Genomic DNA, 17,351 nt, shown 5'->3' with positions numbered 1-17,351 from the left:
AGTCAAGACCTCAGTTTAAACCAAACTATAGTTATGTAAAACAAAGCATTTTCTGAGTTTACGGGCTGTGTTCAGAAGCTTAAAATTCTAGGTTTGTGAACATCACAACTGATAAGGAACATGTGTTAAAATCAAGGACAAAGGAAAAAATGTTATCTTTCTTCTAATACTTAAAATTTCTAATCATAAAATTTCATTTAAACTCAGACATAAGCATGTCACTTCTCTGAAATTAAAAAAAACTTTTCTCTAAAGTGATTTCCTAGGAAATGTCATACTATCCTGTTACTCAAGACCTTCATTAATTCTGTCTCACACTATCAATTCCACAAAGGTAAACTGCCTAGAAGATACCTGCTTACAGAACCTGATCAAAAGGTAGATCAACTGGTCCTGACCTTCATGTATGTCACCTTCCTATATAGTCAAGAACACTGTAACTCATCACTATCTCCTCCAATGAGACACCTAAACTGACTCAAAGAAATCCACATCTTACCTCTACCTGTAAGGAATGCAGGTACCAGCACCACTTCATAGATACTTCATTTGAAAGGCAGCCCAGAAAAGATGGATAATTAACTGACCTATATGGTGACCTGCCCAGATACCATACCGGTTCAGACAGTAAACGCATCTCTGGGTTGGTATTAGACAAAGTGGCATGTGTCCACTTAACTACTTACATATACATCATGTTTCACTGGATACTATAAAGCTCAAAACATCACTACAAGCTAATATCGAAGTGAGAACAATTCTAGAACTCCAACATATTCGTAAGTCATTTCAGTATGAATATACCTGGGCTACCTACAAAAGATACATACTACTAGATTATTGGCAAAGATCAAAATAATTTTTGTAGCTAAACAGCAATAAAAAACTAGACATATACAATTTTCAAAATTAAGGTATGAAATACATAAAAGTATTCAACCCAAATTAATGTAAGAAAATCATATGGAGAATATTAAATAATACATTCAGGCTAAGAGTTTGTGTGTACTCAAAAGTAAAAATTTTACACAGATTTTCCCTCATTATTGGAAGAGATACACATTACATATAAAATCCAATACAGGAGGAGGAGCCAAGACGGCGGCGTGAGTAGACAAGCACAAATCTCCTCCCAAATACATATATATTTTTGAAAATTCAACAAATACAACTATTCCGAAAAGAGACACCAGAAGACATAGGACAACATCCAGGCTACATCTACATCTGCAAGAACCCAGCACCTCGCGAGAGGGGTAAGATACAAGCTGCAGCCCAGCGGGACCCGAGCCCCCCCTCACCCCACCTCCCGGCGGGAGGAGAGGAGTCGGAGCAGGGAGAGAGAGGGAGCCCAGGACTGCTAAACACCCAGCCCCAGCCATCCCCACCGGAGCACAGAAACACAGTGCGTGGGGTGCTGGATACTAGAGAATCAGAACAGAAAAACTGCGAGAGGGTCCCCACACCCTGCGCCCCTGGAACAAAGAAAAGCGAATGCTTTTTGAAACTCTTAAAGGGACAGGGACCCCACAGCTAGATGGAGGCGTCCCAGCACAATTAACTCCCGGTGCCCCAACCCCCTGGCCAGCAGCGCAGCTCCGAGGCCCCTCACGGCAATAAACAGCTTCCCGCCGATCCAACTCTGTTGCGACCCGCCATAGTGGGAGAGGCCACGCCCACAGCAACCACAGGGGGAGCTTCCCTCAGAGCGGCCGGGCAAGAATCAGAAACCGCGTCTGCACACAACTGCCCAGCACAAGCCGCTACAGGTCGCCGTTCTTCCAGGAGAGGAAGGCCACAAACTAGCAAGAAGGGACATTCTCCCAGCTGACACGTGCCAACTACCCACGACTATCTTTATCGCCATGAAAAAGCAGAAGAATTTGATACAGACCAGATTAACCCAGACAGTCTCCCCTGAAAAGGAACCTGGGGAGATACACCTAACCAATCTTCCTGAATAAGAATTTAAAATTAAGGTCACAACCATGCTGATGGACTTGCAGAGAAATATGCAAGAGCTAAGGAGGGAGAATACAGAAATAAAACAAACTCTGGAAGAATTTAAAAGCAGAATGGATGAGATGAAAGAGGCCATTGATGGATTAGAAATCAGAGAACAAGAATGCACAGAAGCTGATACAGAGAGAGATGAAAGGATCTCCAGGAATGAAAAAATATTAAGAGAACTGTGTGACCAATCCAAAAGGAACAGTATCCGCATTATAGGGGTACCAGAAGAAGAAGAGATAGGAAAAGGGATAGAAAGTGTATTTGAACAAATAATTGCTAAGAACTTCCCCAAACAGGGGGAGGAAATGGTCGCTCAGACCACAGAAATACACAGAACTCCAAACAGGAGGGACCCAAAGAGGAAATCACCAAGACACATAATTATTAAAATGGCAAAAATCAATGACAAGGACAGAATTTTAAAGGCAGCTAGAGAGATGAAAAAGGTCACCAACAAAGGAAAACCAATCAAGCTATCATCAGACTCCTCAACAGACACTTTACAAGCCAGAGAGAATGGCATGATATATTTAATGCAATGAAACAGAAAGCCTTGAACTAAGAATACTATATGCAGCACGATTATCATTTAAATATGAAGGAGGGATTAAACAATTCCCAGACAAGCAAAACTTGAGGGAATTTGCCTCCCACAAACCACCTCTACAGGGTATTTTAGAGGGACTGCTCTAGATGGGAGTACTCCTAAGACTAAATAGATGTCACCAGAGGAAATAAAATCTCAGCAAAGAAAGAAGACCAACCAAATAATAACTAAAGGCAAAAAATAAAATCAATTACCCACAAAAGTAGTCAAACGAAACACCAAGAGCACACAATAAAACACCCAACATGTAAAGAATGGAGGAGGAGGAATAAGAAGGGAGAGAAATAAAGAATCATCAGACAGTGCTTATAATAGCTCAATAAGCGAGTTAAGTTAGACAGAAAGATAGTAAAGAAGCTAACCTTGAACCTTTGGTAACCACGAATCTAAAGCATGCAATGGCAATAAGTACATATCTTTCAATAATCACCCTAAATGTAAATGGACTGAAAGCACCAATCAAAAGACACAGAGTAATAGAATGGATAAAAAAGCAAGACCTATCTACATGCTGCTTACAAGAGACTCACCTCAAACCCAAAGACATGCACAGATTAAAAATCAAGGGATGGAAAAAGATATTTCATGCAAACAACAACGAGAAAAAAGCAGGTGTTGTAATACTAATATCAGACAAAATAGACTTCAAAACAAAGAAAGTAACGAGAGATAAAGAAGGACATTACATAATGATAAAGGGCTCAGTCCAACAAGAGGATATAACCATTATAAACATATATGCACCCAATACAGGAGCACCAATATATGTGAAACAAATACTAAGAGAATTAAGGAAGGAAATAGAATGCAATGCATTCATTTTGGGAGACTTTAACACACCATTCACTCCAAACGATAGATCCACCAGACAGAAAATAAGTAAGGACACAGAGGCACTGAACAACACACTAGAACAGATGGACCTAATAGACATCTATAGAACTCCACATCCAAAAGCAACAGATTACACGTTCTTCTCAAGTGCACATGGAACATTCTCGAGAATAGACTGCATACTGGGTCACAAAAAGAGCCTCAGTAGATTCTAAAAGATTGAAATTCTACCAACCAACCTCTCAGACCACAAAGGAATAAAACTAGAAATAAATTGTACAGAGAAAGAAAAAGGCTCACAAACACATGGAGGCTTATCAACATGCTACTAAATAATCAATGGATCAACGACCAAATTAAAATGGAGAGCAAGCAATACATGGAAACAAATGACAACAACAACACACAGCCCCAACTTCTGTGGGACGCAGCAAAAGCAGTCTTAAGAGGAAAGTATATAGCAATCCAGGCACATTTAAAGTAGGAAGAACAATCCCAAATGAATAGTCTAAAGTCACAATTATCGAAATTGGAAAAAGAAGAACAAATGAGGTCCAAAGTCAGCAGAAGGAGGGACATAATAAAGATCAGAGAAGAAATACATAAAATTGAGAAGAATAAAACAATAGAAAAAAATCAATGAAATCAAGAGCTGGTTCTTTGAGAAAATAAACAAAATAGATAAGCCTCTAGCCAGACTTTTGATTAAGAGAAAAAGAGAATCAACACACATCAACAGAATCAGAAACGAGAAAGGAAAAATCACGACGGACCCCACAGAAATACAAATAATTATTAGAGAATACTATGAAAATGTATATGCTAACAAGCTGGAAAACCTAGAACAAATGGACAACTTCCTAGAAAAATACAACCTTCAAAGACTGACCAAGGAAGAAACAGAAAATCTAAACAAAATTACCAGCAAAGAAATTGAATCAGTAATCAAAAAACTATCCAAGAACAAAACCCCTGGATCAGATGGATTTACCTCGGAATTTTATCAGACATACAGAAAAGATATAATACCCATTCTTCTTAACGTTTTCCAAAAATTAGAAGAGGAGGGAATACACCCAAACTTATTCTATGAAGCCAACATCACCCTAATACCAAAACCAGGCAAAGACCCCACCAAAAAAGAAAATTACAGACCAATATCCCTGATGAACGTAGATGCAAAAATACTCAACAAAATATTAGCAAACCGAATTCAAAAATACATCAAAAGGCTCGTACACGATGACCAAGTGGGATTCATCCCAGCAATGCAAGGATGGTACAATATTTGAAAATCCATCAACATCATCCACCACATAAATAAAAAGAAGAATCATCTCCATAGATGCTGAAAAAGCATTGGACAAAATTCAACATCCATTCATGATAAAAATTCTCAACAAAGTAGTCACAGAGGGCAAGTACCTCAGCATAATAAGGGCCATATATGATAACCCACAGCCAACATCACACTGAACAGCGAGAGGCTGAAAGCTTTTTCTCTGAGATTGGGAACAAGACAGGGATGCCCACTCTCCCCACTGTTATTCAACATAGTACTGGAGGTCCTAGCCACGGCAAATTAGACAAAACAAAGAAATACAAGGAATCCAGATTGGTAAAGAAGAACTTAAATTGTCACTATTTGCAGATGACAACATACTGTACATAAAAAACCCTAAAGATTCTACTCCAAAACTACTAGAACTAATATCGGAATTCAGCAAAGTTGCAGGATACAAAATTAATACACAGAAATCTGTGGCATTCCTATACACTAACAATGAACTAGCAGAGAGAGAAATCAGGAAAACAATTCCATTCACAATTGCATCAAAAAGAATAAAATACCTAGGAATAAACTTAACCAAGGAAGTGAAAGACCTATATCCTGAAAACTATAAGATACTCTTAAGAGAAATTAAAGAGGACACTAACAAATGGAAACTCATCCCATGCTCTTGACTAGGAAGAATTAATATCGTCAAAATGGCCATCCTGCCCAAAGCAATATACAGATTTGATGCAATCCCCATCGAATTACCAACAGCATTCTTCAACGACCTGGAACAAATAGTTCAAAAATTCATATGGAAACACCAAAGACCCCAAATAGCCAAAGCAATCCTGAGAAAGAAGAATAAAGTGGGGGGGGATCTCACTCCCCAACTTCAAGCTCTACTACAAAGCCACAGTAATCAAGACAATTTGGTACTGGCACAAGAATAGAGCCACAGACCAGAGGAACAGAACAGAGAATCCAGACATTAACCCAAACATATATGGTCAATTAATATATGATAAAGGAGCCATGGACATACAATGGGGAAATGACAGTCTCTTCAACAGATGGTGCTGGCAAAACTGGACAGCTACATGTAAGAGAATGAAACTGGATCACTGTTTAACCCATACACAAAAGTAAATTCGAAACGGATCAAAGACCTGAATGTAAGTCATGAAACCATAAAACTCTTAGAAAAAAACATAGGCAAAAATCTCTTGGACATAAACATGAGCGACTCCTTCATGAACATATCTTCCCAGGCAAGGGAAACAAAATCAAAAATGAACAAATGGGACTATATCAAGCTGAAAAGCTTCTGTACAGAAAAGAACACTGTCAATAGAACAAAAAGGTACCCTACAGTGTGGGAGAATATATTCATAAATGACAGATCCGATAAAGGATTGACATTCAAAATATATAAAGAGCTCACGCACCTCAACAAACAAAAAGCAAATAATCCAATTTAAAAATGGGCAGAGGAGCTGAACAGACACTTCTCCAAAGAAGAAATTCAGATGGTCAACAGGCACATGAAAAGATGCTCCACATCACTAGTCATCAGAGAAATGCAAATTAAAACCACAATGAGGTATCACCTCACACCAGTAAGGATCGCCACCATCCAAAATACAAGCAACAACAAACGTTGGCGAGGTTGTGGAGAAAGGGGAACCCTCCTGCACTGTTGGTGGGAATGTAAATTAGTTCAACCATTGTGGAAAGCAGTATGGAGGTTCCTCAAAATACTCAAGATAGAAATACCATTTGACCCAGGAATTCCATTTCTAGGAATTTACCCTAAGAATGCAGCGCCCAGTTTGAAAAAGACAGATGCACCCCTATGTTTATCACTGCACTATTTACAATAGCCAAGAAATGGAAGCAACCTAAGTGTCCATCAGTAGATGAATGGATAAAGAAGATGTGGTACATATACACAATGGAATATTATTCAGCCATAAGAAGAAAACAAATCCTACCATTTGCAACAACATGGATGGAGCTAGAGGGTATTATGTTCAGTGAAATAAGCCAGGCAGAGAAAGACAAGTACCAAATGATTTTACTCATCTGTGGAGTATAAGAACAAAGGAAAAACTGAAGGAACAAAACAGCAGCAGAATCACAGAACCTAAGAATGGACTAACAGTTACCAAAAGGAAAGGGACTGGGGAGGATGGGTGGGAAGGGAGGGATAAGGGCAGGGAAAAAGAAAGGGGGCATTATGATTAGCATGTATAATGTGTCGGGGACATGGGGAGGGCTGTACAACACAGAGAAGACAAGTAGTGATTCTGCAGCATCTTACTACACGGATGGACAGTGACTGTAATGGGGTTTGTGGGGGGGACTTGGTGAAGGGGGATCCTAGTAAACATAATGTTCTGCATGTAATTGTAGATTAATGATAACAACAACAACAACAACAACAAATCCAATAGAAAATGCCTAACATATTTTCTCACTTAAGGCTCTGATAGTAGATGAGAGAAACACTGCAAGTCGTGCAAGTCAATTCTAGAAGTCCCTTAACCTGAACATAGGCTTGATTGAGAACAGGAACTTTATTTTGTTTGTAACTAGAAGAGAGTGCCTAGAAGAGAGACTAGCACATAGTAGGTATCAAAGATGCATCAATTAAATGAAGAATCTAGTAATACGTCAACAAAGTCATCTGAAGTTTGGTCTACCACCAAGAGCTAGCTGGGAACAGAAATGGTTACAAAGGAAAACTAACAGAATCCAAGAGTTAACTCAAAATTTCCTTCTTTCTCCTTAAAGGAAAGTAAATAAAACTAATCAGTTCAATGAACTTTACTATAGTACCAAATACACATAAAAAAAAATCTCCAACATATGAACATGGAAAAACTGACATAATAGCAGAGGAGTAAAACACAACAGCTCAGTAAGTCTCCATATGTCTTGAGTAGAATTAACGTCAAGGACATGACATTTTATTTGGATAGATTTTCAGAACATGATGGCAGTCTGTTGTTCTGGGAAGATGTATTTTCAAAACATTTCATCTGGTATACAAAAATAAAGATTTAGCAATAGAAACTCATAAGAAGTAAAAGTTAGTCTTTAATAGTCAGTTTTTTAAAGGTTTGTCCCAAGTTCCCTTTGTGAATCAAAAAAAAAAAAAAGTAGAAAGTAAAAATGTGAAGGTTATAATAAACAAAATAAAAATTCCATTTGAAAAAATGCTTTTTAAAAATATAGGAAATGTTTCATAATGGCGTAATTTTGAATTCTAAAACATCAAGCTCAGAAAATGTCTCCTTTCAGAAGGAATTTTGATGGAACATAACTGAATAAGATGCAGAGTCTAAGATAAGATGGAATGAGATGAAATGGGATGGGACAGAACAGTGCAATGGACTTTATAACTCCTTGTTCTGTTAAATATATGCATATGTATGCATACTGGGCCATGTTGTTCCATGTAGTTCTTACTGCTGTGCACAATCATAAAACTTTTTACGTATTAGGAAAAAAAATGTCTCCTTAACTTTGACTAAATAAAGGTTCTTTATAAATCACAGTGTAGGGTCGAGCCACACAAGCAGTATTTACATCTGTGTTTTCTCCCTAAATTCCTAAATAAATTCGTGGTTGCAAACCACTAATCTTAAAAAAGATCTTTACTGTCACATCATACCTTTCTCAAATATACAATGCTTCTTGCTTTTATGAATTCTGAAATCTACTCCTTCAGTCATACCTGCAGCCTATCATCTTCAAGGATTTAGCAACATCAGGCAGCAAGAAACAAAAAAGAGTGATTCGTATAAACCAATCCAGAGGGTCTAATCTAGAGATGCTAAATACAGTAAAATCCTGAGGTTTTATCTTTCTTTACCATTTTGCACTGCTCTGGTAGAACATTACCTTTCAGCAGAAAAGGAATCCCAAAACAAGAAAAAAAAAAGAAAAAGAGAGACACACATGCATGAGCTGTTACTAAAAGCTTGTGAAACAGTATTTACTTCTTAACTGACACATTTCCAAGAAATGATCGCACAAAGTATAGCTATTGTATGAGAGTGATTCCCCACACCATACATAAAAATCAATTTTACTTAGCAACAATGCTACACAAATGTAGCAAGAGATTTTTCCAATAAGCTTTGTCCAGCCTTTCTGAATATGGTAAATGTGGATAAATCCTAAATTCAGACCAAAGTCATTAGGAGATAAAATATTCATTTAGCTATCAAAACACAAAGGAATCAATAGACAAGAAATTTTAAATACTACCAAGTGTTCACTATTTTTAAAAGAGACCACAAACAGGCTGGCTATAGCATACAGGGACTAGCCAGAATCAGGCTGTTGGCTTCGCTCTTTTTTTGTTATCCACAAGCAGGTAATAACCACATAGCAAACATAGATTTAAATATATATAAAGGAGAATAGTCACTGAACGTATCTAAAGGAGAGACTGCAATGAACTGTGAAGATCCCAGTAAAAACACTGAAATTAGAAAAGTATGGTTTGGTGGTATAGTCCATGTCCCCCTGGTGCTTAAGGGTGAAATAACATGATTTTATTTATTTTTTAATTCTACTAGATTAAGAAAAATTTGCATGAGACAACCATGAATTTTTTTCATGTTTCTATTGCCTGCCATTCACAACTATAAAAGAGAGCAGGTCCTTCTAAAGCATTTTTTCATGACGTTACAACCAACAAAATAAGAGATGACAAGGGAATGTAACTAAATATAAGAGTGATGCACCAAATCACCCTTCAGACAGAGGAAAATTAAAGAGGGTTTTTTCCCCTGCACTTTTGCTTATATTATACTGTAGCAGATCAGTTTAAGATTTCAAAAGACTTACATACCTCCATTGGTATGTGGCTTCTTTTTAAATGGAACTGTATTGACCATGTCCCATTCTGCCTCATAGCTGTTCAGGTGTTCTGATCCTCGATGAGCTCTCTCTCTTGGAGCCTGGGTCCATTCTACAACTGAACTGGAGTCCTAAAATAATATAAAATATTTAGGGACTAAAAATAGATTTTAATTTCAATCAATAAGACCTCAGATTCTATATAAATTAAGTTTGTAGGCTGTGGCAAACATTACTAGTGGGAACAGAATTTCCTATCCTTTTCTCTCTTGCACATCTTTACCAAAAAAGACAAGGAAAGCTTACCCAGACTCCCTTGCAGTTAGAGGTGACATTGAAATATATGCAAAGGCAACTGCAGCGCTTCTGAAAATGCTTTTATTTTCTTAATAAAAGCCTCTTCCCTCATCCTCTTTTCCCTGCTTTGAATGCATCTGTGATGTCTAAAAATATGGCTGCCATCTTATGACCACAGGATTGAAAAAGCAAGAGAACAACTGCAAATAGCGTCAAACCTCTAGACTTCTAGTTATTTGAGGAAAATAGCCAATGGTAGCTACTTTTGTGAGCCATCATTAGCCTTGTATTTCTCTTAATCAAAATTAGCTAAAAGCTACAAACAGCACACCTACATGTACAGTTCTACAGATATTTCTATTTTAAAAAAGAATTAAACCAAAAGTCTAAAATATAATATTAAAAATTTGACTAAATCAGGAAGTTTAACTTCGATACAACAAAAGATACCACACATAAGAGGAAGCAAAAATGTTTCCAAAATGAGAAATGATGAATAACATCAGAATACAAAAACAACTTCTACCATTTATGTAGAAATCAACAAATATCAAAACAGAAGAGTACACACATTTTATGAATAAGCAAGTCAAAGGAGAAATATGAAGCCACCAACACATAGGAAGATGTCCAACTTCAGCAACAATCAAAGAAATGTCAAGATGGATTTCACATTTTTTTACCCCAGTTAAAAATAAAAATATGAAAGACCAAACGGTCTCACTGCTGATGACACTTATTAACATTCAAAATATGCATGTGTTTTACTGCAATAACTCTCTTTTCGTCATCTACCCTAAAGAAATACTGACATATGTACACAAAAAGGCATATACAAGATTTTTCACTGCAGCATTGTTTGCAAAAATGCTGGTCAAAAAAAAGTTCATTAAAAAAAAACTGGAAATATCCTAATATCCTCCAACGAAGGAATGAGTAGATAAACTAGGGGACAGTCAATGAGATACTACACAGTAGGTTAAAGACTGATAAATGTTAATATTTACGTATGTTCAATACATACTAGTAAATAAAACAAAAGTTGCAAAACAATGTATGAAGTACAACTAATGCAGCACATGCAATTAGAAACACAAGAAAATTAGGTCTAGACTGATAAATATGAAATGTGTACAGATAAAGATCTAAAAAGATACACACTAGACAGATGAGAGACAGGGTTCAACTTTCTCTTATTTGAATTTTTATAGGAATGTATTCACATATTGCTACCGTAATTCTTTTTAAAGAGGGGTAAAAGGAAAATTTGTATGAACAGGAAGACATTATAAAGGCACAAGAAAAACTAAGAAAATTAGGGGGTAAAACTATGAACAAAATTATAGAGTGATTTTTCCTCTGGGTCCTTCCTCAAATGTCATTTCCCAGTGAGCCCTCCCTGTTTTCTCAATTTCAAGAAATGCAACCCCTTCTACCATCACTACCAACTTTACCATCACCAGTGGGGAACACTAAGAAGCATCTACAGAACCCAACCCTCCACAAAGGCTTGGAATTAGCAGATCAGGTACTTCTGGAAATCAGGAAAAAGGTCAAGCTGAAGAAAGGACTACAAACAAAATTTCAGAAGGCTGGAGGCCTAGTCATTAGAGAAGGTGAAACATTATCTCTGGATTAGGAGAAACCAAGCACACTGAGCAAAGGGATGACACATTAAGAACAGGAGAATTAACTGAAAGTACATTCAGTTCAACTAAAGAGTTGGCACCGACTCCCAGCTCTCTTCCTCCACTCAGAACACTGGAATCCAGGCTTACCCTCTCCAGGCAGGAATTTGCAGATCATTCTCTGGCAAAAAGACTAGCCCAAGAGAAAAGACCTATTTAACATCAGGGATTTCTCCAAACAGACAGCCAAGCCAGCTCACCCAGAATCCTATTACGAAGCCTACCCATACTTACTAGAGAGTATAAATAATTTTTTGTGTCTGCTATTAAATGTGAGCACCATACTCAAAGATCATCAAACATCAAAGACAATGGTCTACACAAAAGACAAAGTCCCAATGAAATAAAAAAGTCAACTGGAGGAAGTGGTCTATACAAAGATGAGAACATCTAAAAAGATGCCCTTACACTCCTTAGAAATAAGGAAGGATATAACATCCACAAAGACCAGGATGTTATTTTTAAAAGGGGTTGGAAAGGGGGCACTCACAGTAAGATGTCTTAGAAATTCAAAATATAGAAAAATGCCAAAGTCAAGAGAAGTACTGAATTGAAGAAACTTCCTAGGAAGTAGAACATACACACATACACTCACAAAGAATTCAAAATAGGAAAGAAAGGATTAAAAAATGACAGGACCAGTCAAGAAGGCCTAAAGGGTTCCAGAAATAAAGCAGAAAATGAGAGGAAGAAGAAATCATCCCGGAAATAATTCAAGAACATTTCCTAAGAACTAAAGACACAAGTCTCCACATTAAAAGAGCCCATCAGGTATCCAGAATGATGGATAGAAAAAAGACCATTAAGGCGCACTACCAGGACATCCAGCACGATGAGGCAATCCTAACAGCTTCTAAGAAAAATACACATACAAAATATCAGGAATCAAAATGCATTAAACTTAACATCAATAAGGGGAACTAGACAAACCTGGGATGATAAGTTTTAAAAATATGTGGGAAAATTTATCTTCAAACTATAAACTAATGATGCCAGCCAAGCTATCAATTCAAAATAAGGACAGAAAAGTCTACAAAAATAAATGTTTTTGTTCCCATGCACACTTTTTCTCAGGAAGCACTGAGCTGCACCAACACAAAGGAGTAAACCAAAACAGAAGGTGGCATAAGATACAGCAAATGGGAATTAAGTATGGGAAAGAGAAAAAAAAAAAAGTACGGGAAAGAGGCAAAAAGAATCCCTAGGATTACTGCTACACAGCAAACAAAAAGAGCAAACAGTTCAGAATGAGCTTGTAATAAGACTTCGGGAGAAACCTCTCTAAAAAAGATGAAATTAGATCATCTGAGTGTTTGAGAAGAAATGTGGAGAATGGAGCAAGAGGTTCAAGGTAATATTAGAGATAAAATAGTGTTAAATCTCTACCTTCCATGGACAGAAGCCAACACATAATACACACTGTTAAACACAGAGTTATCATACAACCCAAGATTCCACCCAAGATTCCACTCTGAGGTTTCCAAGAAAAAATATATGTCCACATAGAACTTGCAATGAATGTTCATAGCAGCATTATTTATATTAGCCTAAAAGTGAAAACAGCCCAAATATCCATCAAATGATGAAGAAATAAACAAAATGTGCTATAATCTCCCCTTAACCAGTTTCACTTTCCATGGTTTCTGTTACCCATAGTCACCCATGGTCAGAAAGCAGATGATCCTTCTTCTGTAATCCTACTCTGTCACACCATCATCAGGTCAATAGTATACTAACGCTACATCACAACGCCTACATCATTCACTTCACTTCATCTCATTACTTAGTGATTTTATCGCCTCACATTCTCACAAAGAGGGTGAGCACACCCACAGAACTCTCATTAAAGCACACTGCTATAAATGTTCTATTTTATCATTATTGTCCTTAAGCTTTTTCTGTACCTAATTTATAAACTAAACTTTATCACAGGTATATATGAATTGGATTAAAAATAGTATATTCAGGGTTCAGTACTATCTGTGGTTTTAGGCATCCATCTCCCCCATGGATAAGGTGAGACCTACTGTATATCCATAAATGCAGCATTATTCAGCCAAAAGATAATAAAGGAACAGAATATTGACAGGTGCTGTAACACGAACCTTGAAACATTTTGCTAGTAAGTTCAAGAAGCCAGCCACAAAAGACCACATATTGTATAATTCCATTTAGATGAAATGTCCACAATAGGCAAATGCTCAGAAACAGAAAATAAGATTAGTGGTTGCAAGGGACTAGGGTTAAGTTGAATAAGGGATGACTACTAAAAGGTAACGTTTCTTTTTTGGGGACTGATAAAAATGTTCTTAAATTAGATATTGGTGATGGCTGCAGCACGCTGTAAATTTGTTAAAACCACTAAATTATATACTTTAAAAAGGTGAATTTTATGATTTATGAATTATATCTCAATAAAGCTGTGATTTTTAAAATGGCATTTCTTTGGTCACACATTTTTATTTCTTAGATACCTTTCCAGCATAGAGAATACTAGAAGAATCTAATGCATCATCCAATGGTCTCCAATCCACTATTACTTCGGCATCCTAGAGAAAGAAATTATGAACAATATTTACTATTTAACAATATCTTAGTCTTAGTCACCCATTTTTATTCCATGAACCCAAAATGAAATTTCTAACCCCTTAAATATTAGCACTTTAAATATACACTATCATATGAAACCACTACTTGACAGCAAATGTTAGCGATTTTTAAATTCTACTTACTTTTTTATAAATAAAAATTACTGCAAATTTCATGTAAGTTTTATAGTACTCCATGCCATTTTACTAGCTTATCTGAAGTATTTTATTTCTATCATTTTCATGCTAAATTTCCAACCACTGTTCACTTACATAATTTTATCTTACACATGAAATTCAAACTTGTTGATAATGGCCCAAAGATGAACCACTACCACAAACAATTATTAAATAAAATCATTAACTAGAAACATACCTTTTCTAAAACACTTAATATTCCTGAAATCAAGCTATCTTGGTCATTGGTCTTTCCAAAAGATGAATGAATATAGACTCCTTCCTGTTCATATACAATCTGAAATAGCAAATATAAGATTACTGATATCATTTTTCCTCAGCATTATTTCAATATTTGTTTTAAAAACTTGGGATGTTTTCCTATAACGCTTGAAGCAAGTTTGATTATTTCTATATAAATTATTTTTAAAATACCCAAAAAAAAAATAGTAACAATGTTTGACATAAATTTGGGCTATGTTTACATGAGAGTATACACATGCCAAAATTAATCAAGCTGTACAATAAGATTTCTGCATTTTACTGAATAAAAAAACTTTTAAGAAAAATTAAAAAATATAACTCAATCTTAAGAGCACTTCAAACTAAGATACACTAGAAGGACGTTTTCTTTGCTATACCTGAAAGTGTGTTGTTTTAGTGATAACTATAATCTTGACCTCCTACATAAACAAAGATGTCAGGCTAAAATGCTATGTGCCTCAATATATAAGTTCCACTTGAAATATATGTTTAAGAAACATTAAGGAAAAAGTGGGTTTAAACTGAAAATGGATCTGAAAATATTCAAGAAGAAGAAAAATGAAATACAATAAGGAATCAAACTTTCTAACTATTTCCATAATAGCACATATATTTCTTAAAAATATCTTGGTGTTTTTGTAGCACAGTGGCACAGCAACTTAGGGAATAATATGGGAATTTTAAAGCGTACTGATGAGGAATTCAAAGAATGACCAGTTTAAACTCAAAATTCAGTTCAAGCTCAGAAATATTTACTGAATAGTTCCATATGTAAAAACATGTAAAAGAATAGAGCTATCTGCTAGATTCTGTTTCCCAAAATCATATAAAATACAAAAATACAGCAAATACAACTGAATACAAAAATTACTCAGTGGATCACGGGAAGATGGCGGCATGAGTAGTTCAGTGGAAATCTCCTCCCCAAAACATATATATTTATGAAAATACAATAAATACAACTATTCCTAAAAGAGAAACCAGGGGATGCAGTAAAACAGCCAGGACACATCTACATCTGCGAGAACTCAACATCACATGAAGGGGGTAAGATACAAGCTGAGACCAGGCGGGAACCGAATGCTCCCCCACCCCAGAACCCGGTGGGAAGAAAGGAGTCGGAACGGGGAGGGAGTGAAAGCCCAGGACTGCTAAACAACCAGCTCTAGAAATCTGCACCCGGAGCACAGATACAAGGTGCACAGGGTGCTGGATATTAGAGAAACGGGAAAGCAAAACCTGTGGGCAGGTCCCCGCAACCGGCGCTCCTGAAACAAAAGAAAAGCGAGTGCTTTCTGCAAGTCTTAAAGAGACAGGGACCCCACAGCTGGACGAAGTCGTCCCGGCACACTTAGCCGGCAGCTGGGAATCCGGGAAACAATAGGCGCCCAAAACCCTGGGGCGGCAGCGCAGCTCTGAAGTCCCTCACGACACTAGGCAGCCTGCCAGTTGTTCCTCCAACTGGTGCAGACCCTGACACACCGGCCCAGTAGTGGGAGAGTGGCAGTGTGCATCAGGGGCCGTGGTGCCAGAGGGGACCAGGAACAGCTCATGCGAGCCCACCACGGCAGCGACCGAACAGCCTGGGTGCAGCCCGCGCGAAACAGGGGCAGTGGTTCCAGAGGAGCAAGGGAGAGGTCCATGCGGGAGAGGCCTGTGTGCACCTGTAGTGGTGCCAGAGGGAGCAGCCACACTCCCAGGAGCCAACCGGAATCCCAGCCCGAAGCACAGCCGCCCGGGCCAGACCCAAAGGCCACTGCTGGCACACAGCTGCCGGGCAGGGGCACCGCTATTGCAGAGTAGCGCAACTGGCGTACCTGCAAATCCCCATAGGGCTCCACGCTACTCTGATGGAGACCCCACCCACAGCAGCTTACGGGATTAACCCAGTGGCTGCTCCAGGAGTGTGGGTAACTGACACAGGCAGCGGACAAGGGCAAGGCATCCAGCAAGCAGGAAAGGACTTTTTTCTCACAGCTGACACACCCGAAACCTTCCTACAGCCACCGCTATCACCATGAAAAGGCAAAAACATTTAGTCCAGTCTAAGATAGGTCAGACAACACCTGAGAGAGGATCTGCAGAGACGGAACTAACCAGTATCCCTGAAAAAGAATTCAAAATAAAAATCATAAACATGCTGACAGAGCTGCAGAGAAATATTCAAGAGCTAGGGGATTACGTCCGGAGAGAGATTACAGAAGTGAAACAATCTCTGGAAGGATTTCTAAGCAGAATGGATAAGATGAAAGAGGCCATTGATGGAATAGAAACCAGAGAACAGGAACGCATAGAAGGTGACAGAGAAAGATAAAAGGATCTCCAAGAATGAAACAATATTGAGAGAACTGTGTGACGAATCCAAAAGGAACAGTATCTGCATTAAAGGGGTACCAGAAGAAGAAGAGAGAGAAAAAGAGATAGAAAGTGTATTTGAACAAATAATTACAGAGAACTTCCCCAAACAGGGGGAGGAAATAGTTGCTCAGACTATGGAAGCCCACAGAACTCCTGAGAGAAGGGGGAAACCAAAGAGGAAAACATCAAGACACATAATAATTAAAATGGCAAAGACTAAGGACAAGGACAGAGTATTAAAGGGAGCCAGAGAGAGAAAACAGGTCACCTACAAAGGAAAACCAACCAGGCTATCATCAGACTTCTCAACAGAAACCTCACAGGCCAGAGAGAATGGCATGATATATTTAATGCAATGAAACAGAAGGGCCTTG

The 17,351-nt window shown here is 37.7% G+C and overlaps 1 protein-coding gene across 4 annotated transcripts in view; it reads right to left on the bottom strand.

Annotated features, from left to right (window-relative positions):
- Window positions 1-17,351, bottom strand: part of TBC1D15 (TBC1 domain family member 15) — a 110,232-nt gene that overhangs the window by 46,633 nt on the left and 46,248 nt on the right. For all 4 annotated transcript variants that reach the window (XM_036930809.2, XM_057486881.1, XM_057486882.1 and 1 more), the window contains exons 2-4: window positions 14,555-14,653; window positions 14,065-14,139; window positions 9,598-9,736 (exon numbers count right to left, since the gene is read on the bottom strand). In XM_036930809.2, the coding sequence (XP_036786704.2) occupies window positions 9,598-9,736; window positions 14,065-14,139; window positions 14,555-14,653 (313 nt within the window). The remainder of the gene's footprint in view (window positions 1-9,597; window positions 9,737-14,064; window positions 14,140-14,554; window positions 14,654-17,351) is intronic.

Source organism: Manis pentadactyla, chromosome 10, assembly GCF_030020395.1.
Source record: "Manis pentadactyla isolate mManPen7 chromosome 10, mManPen7.hap1, whole genome shotgun sequence".
Lineage (NCBI taxonomy): Eukaryota > Metazoa > Chordata > Mammalia > Pholidota > Manidae > Manis > Manis pentadactyla.
This window is presented reverse-complemented; position numbering and strand designations above follow the sequence as displayed.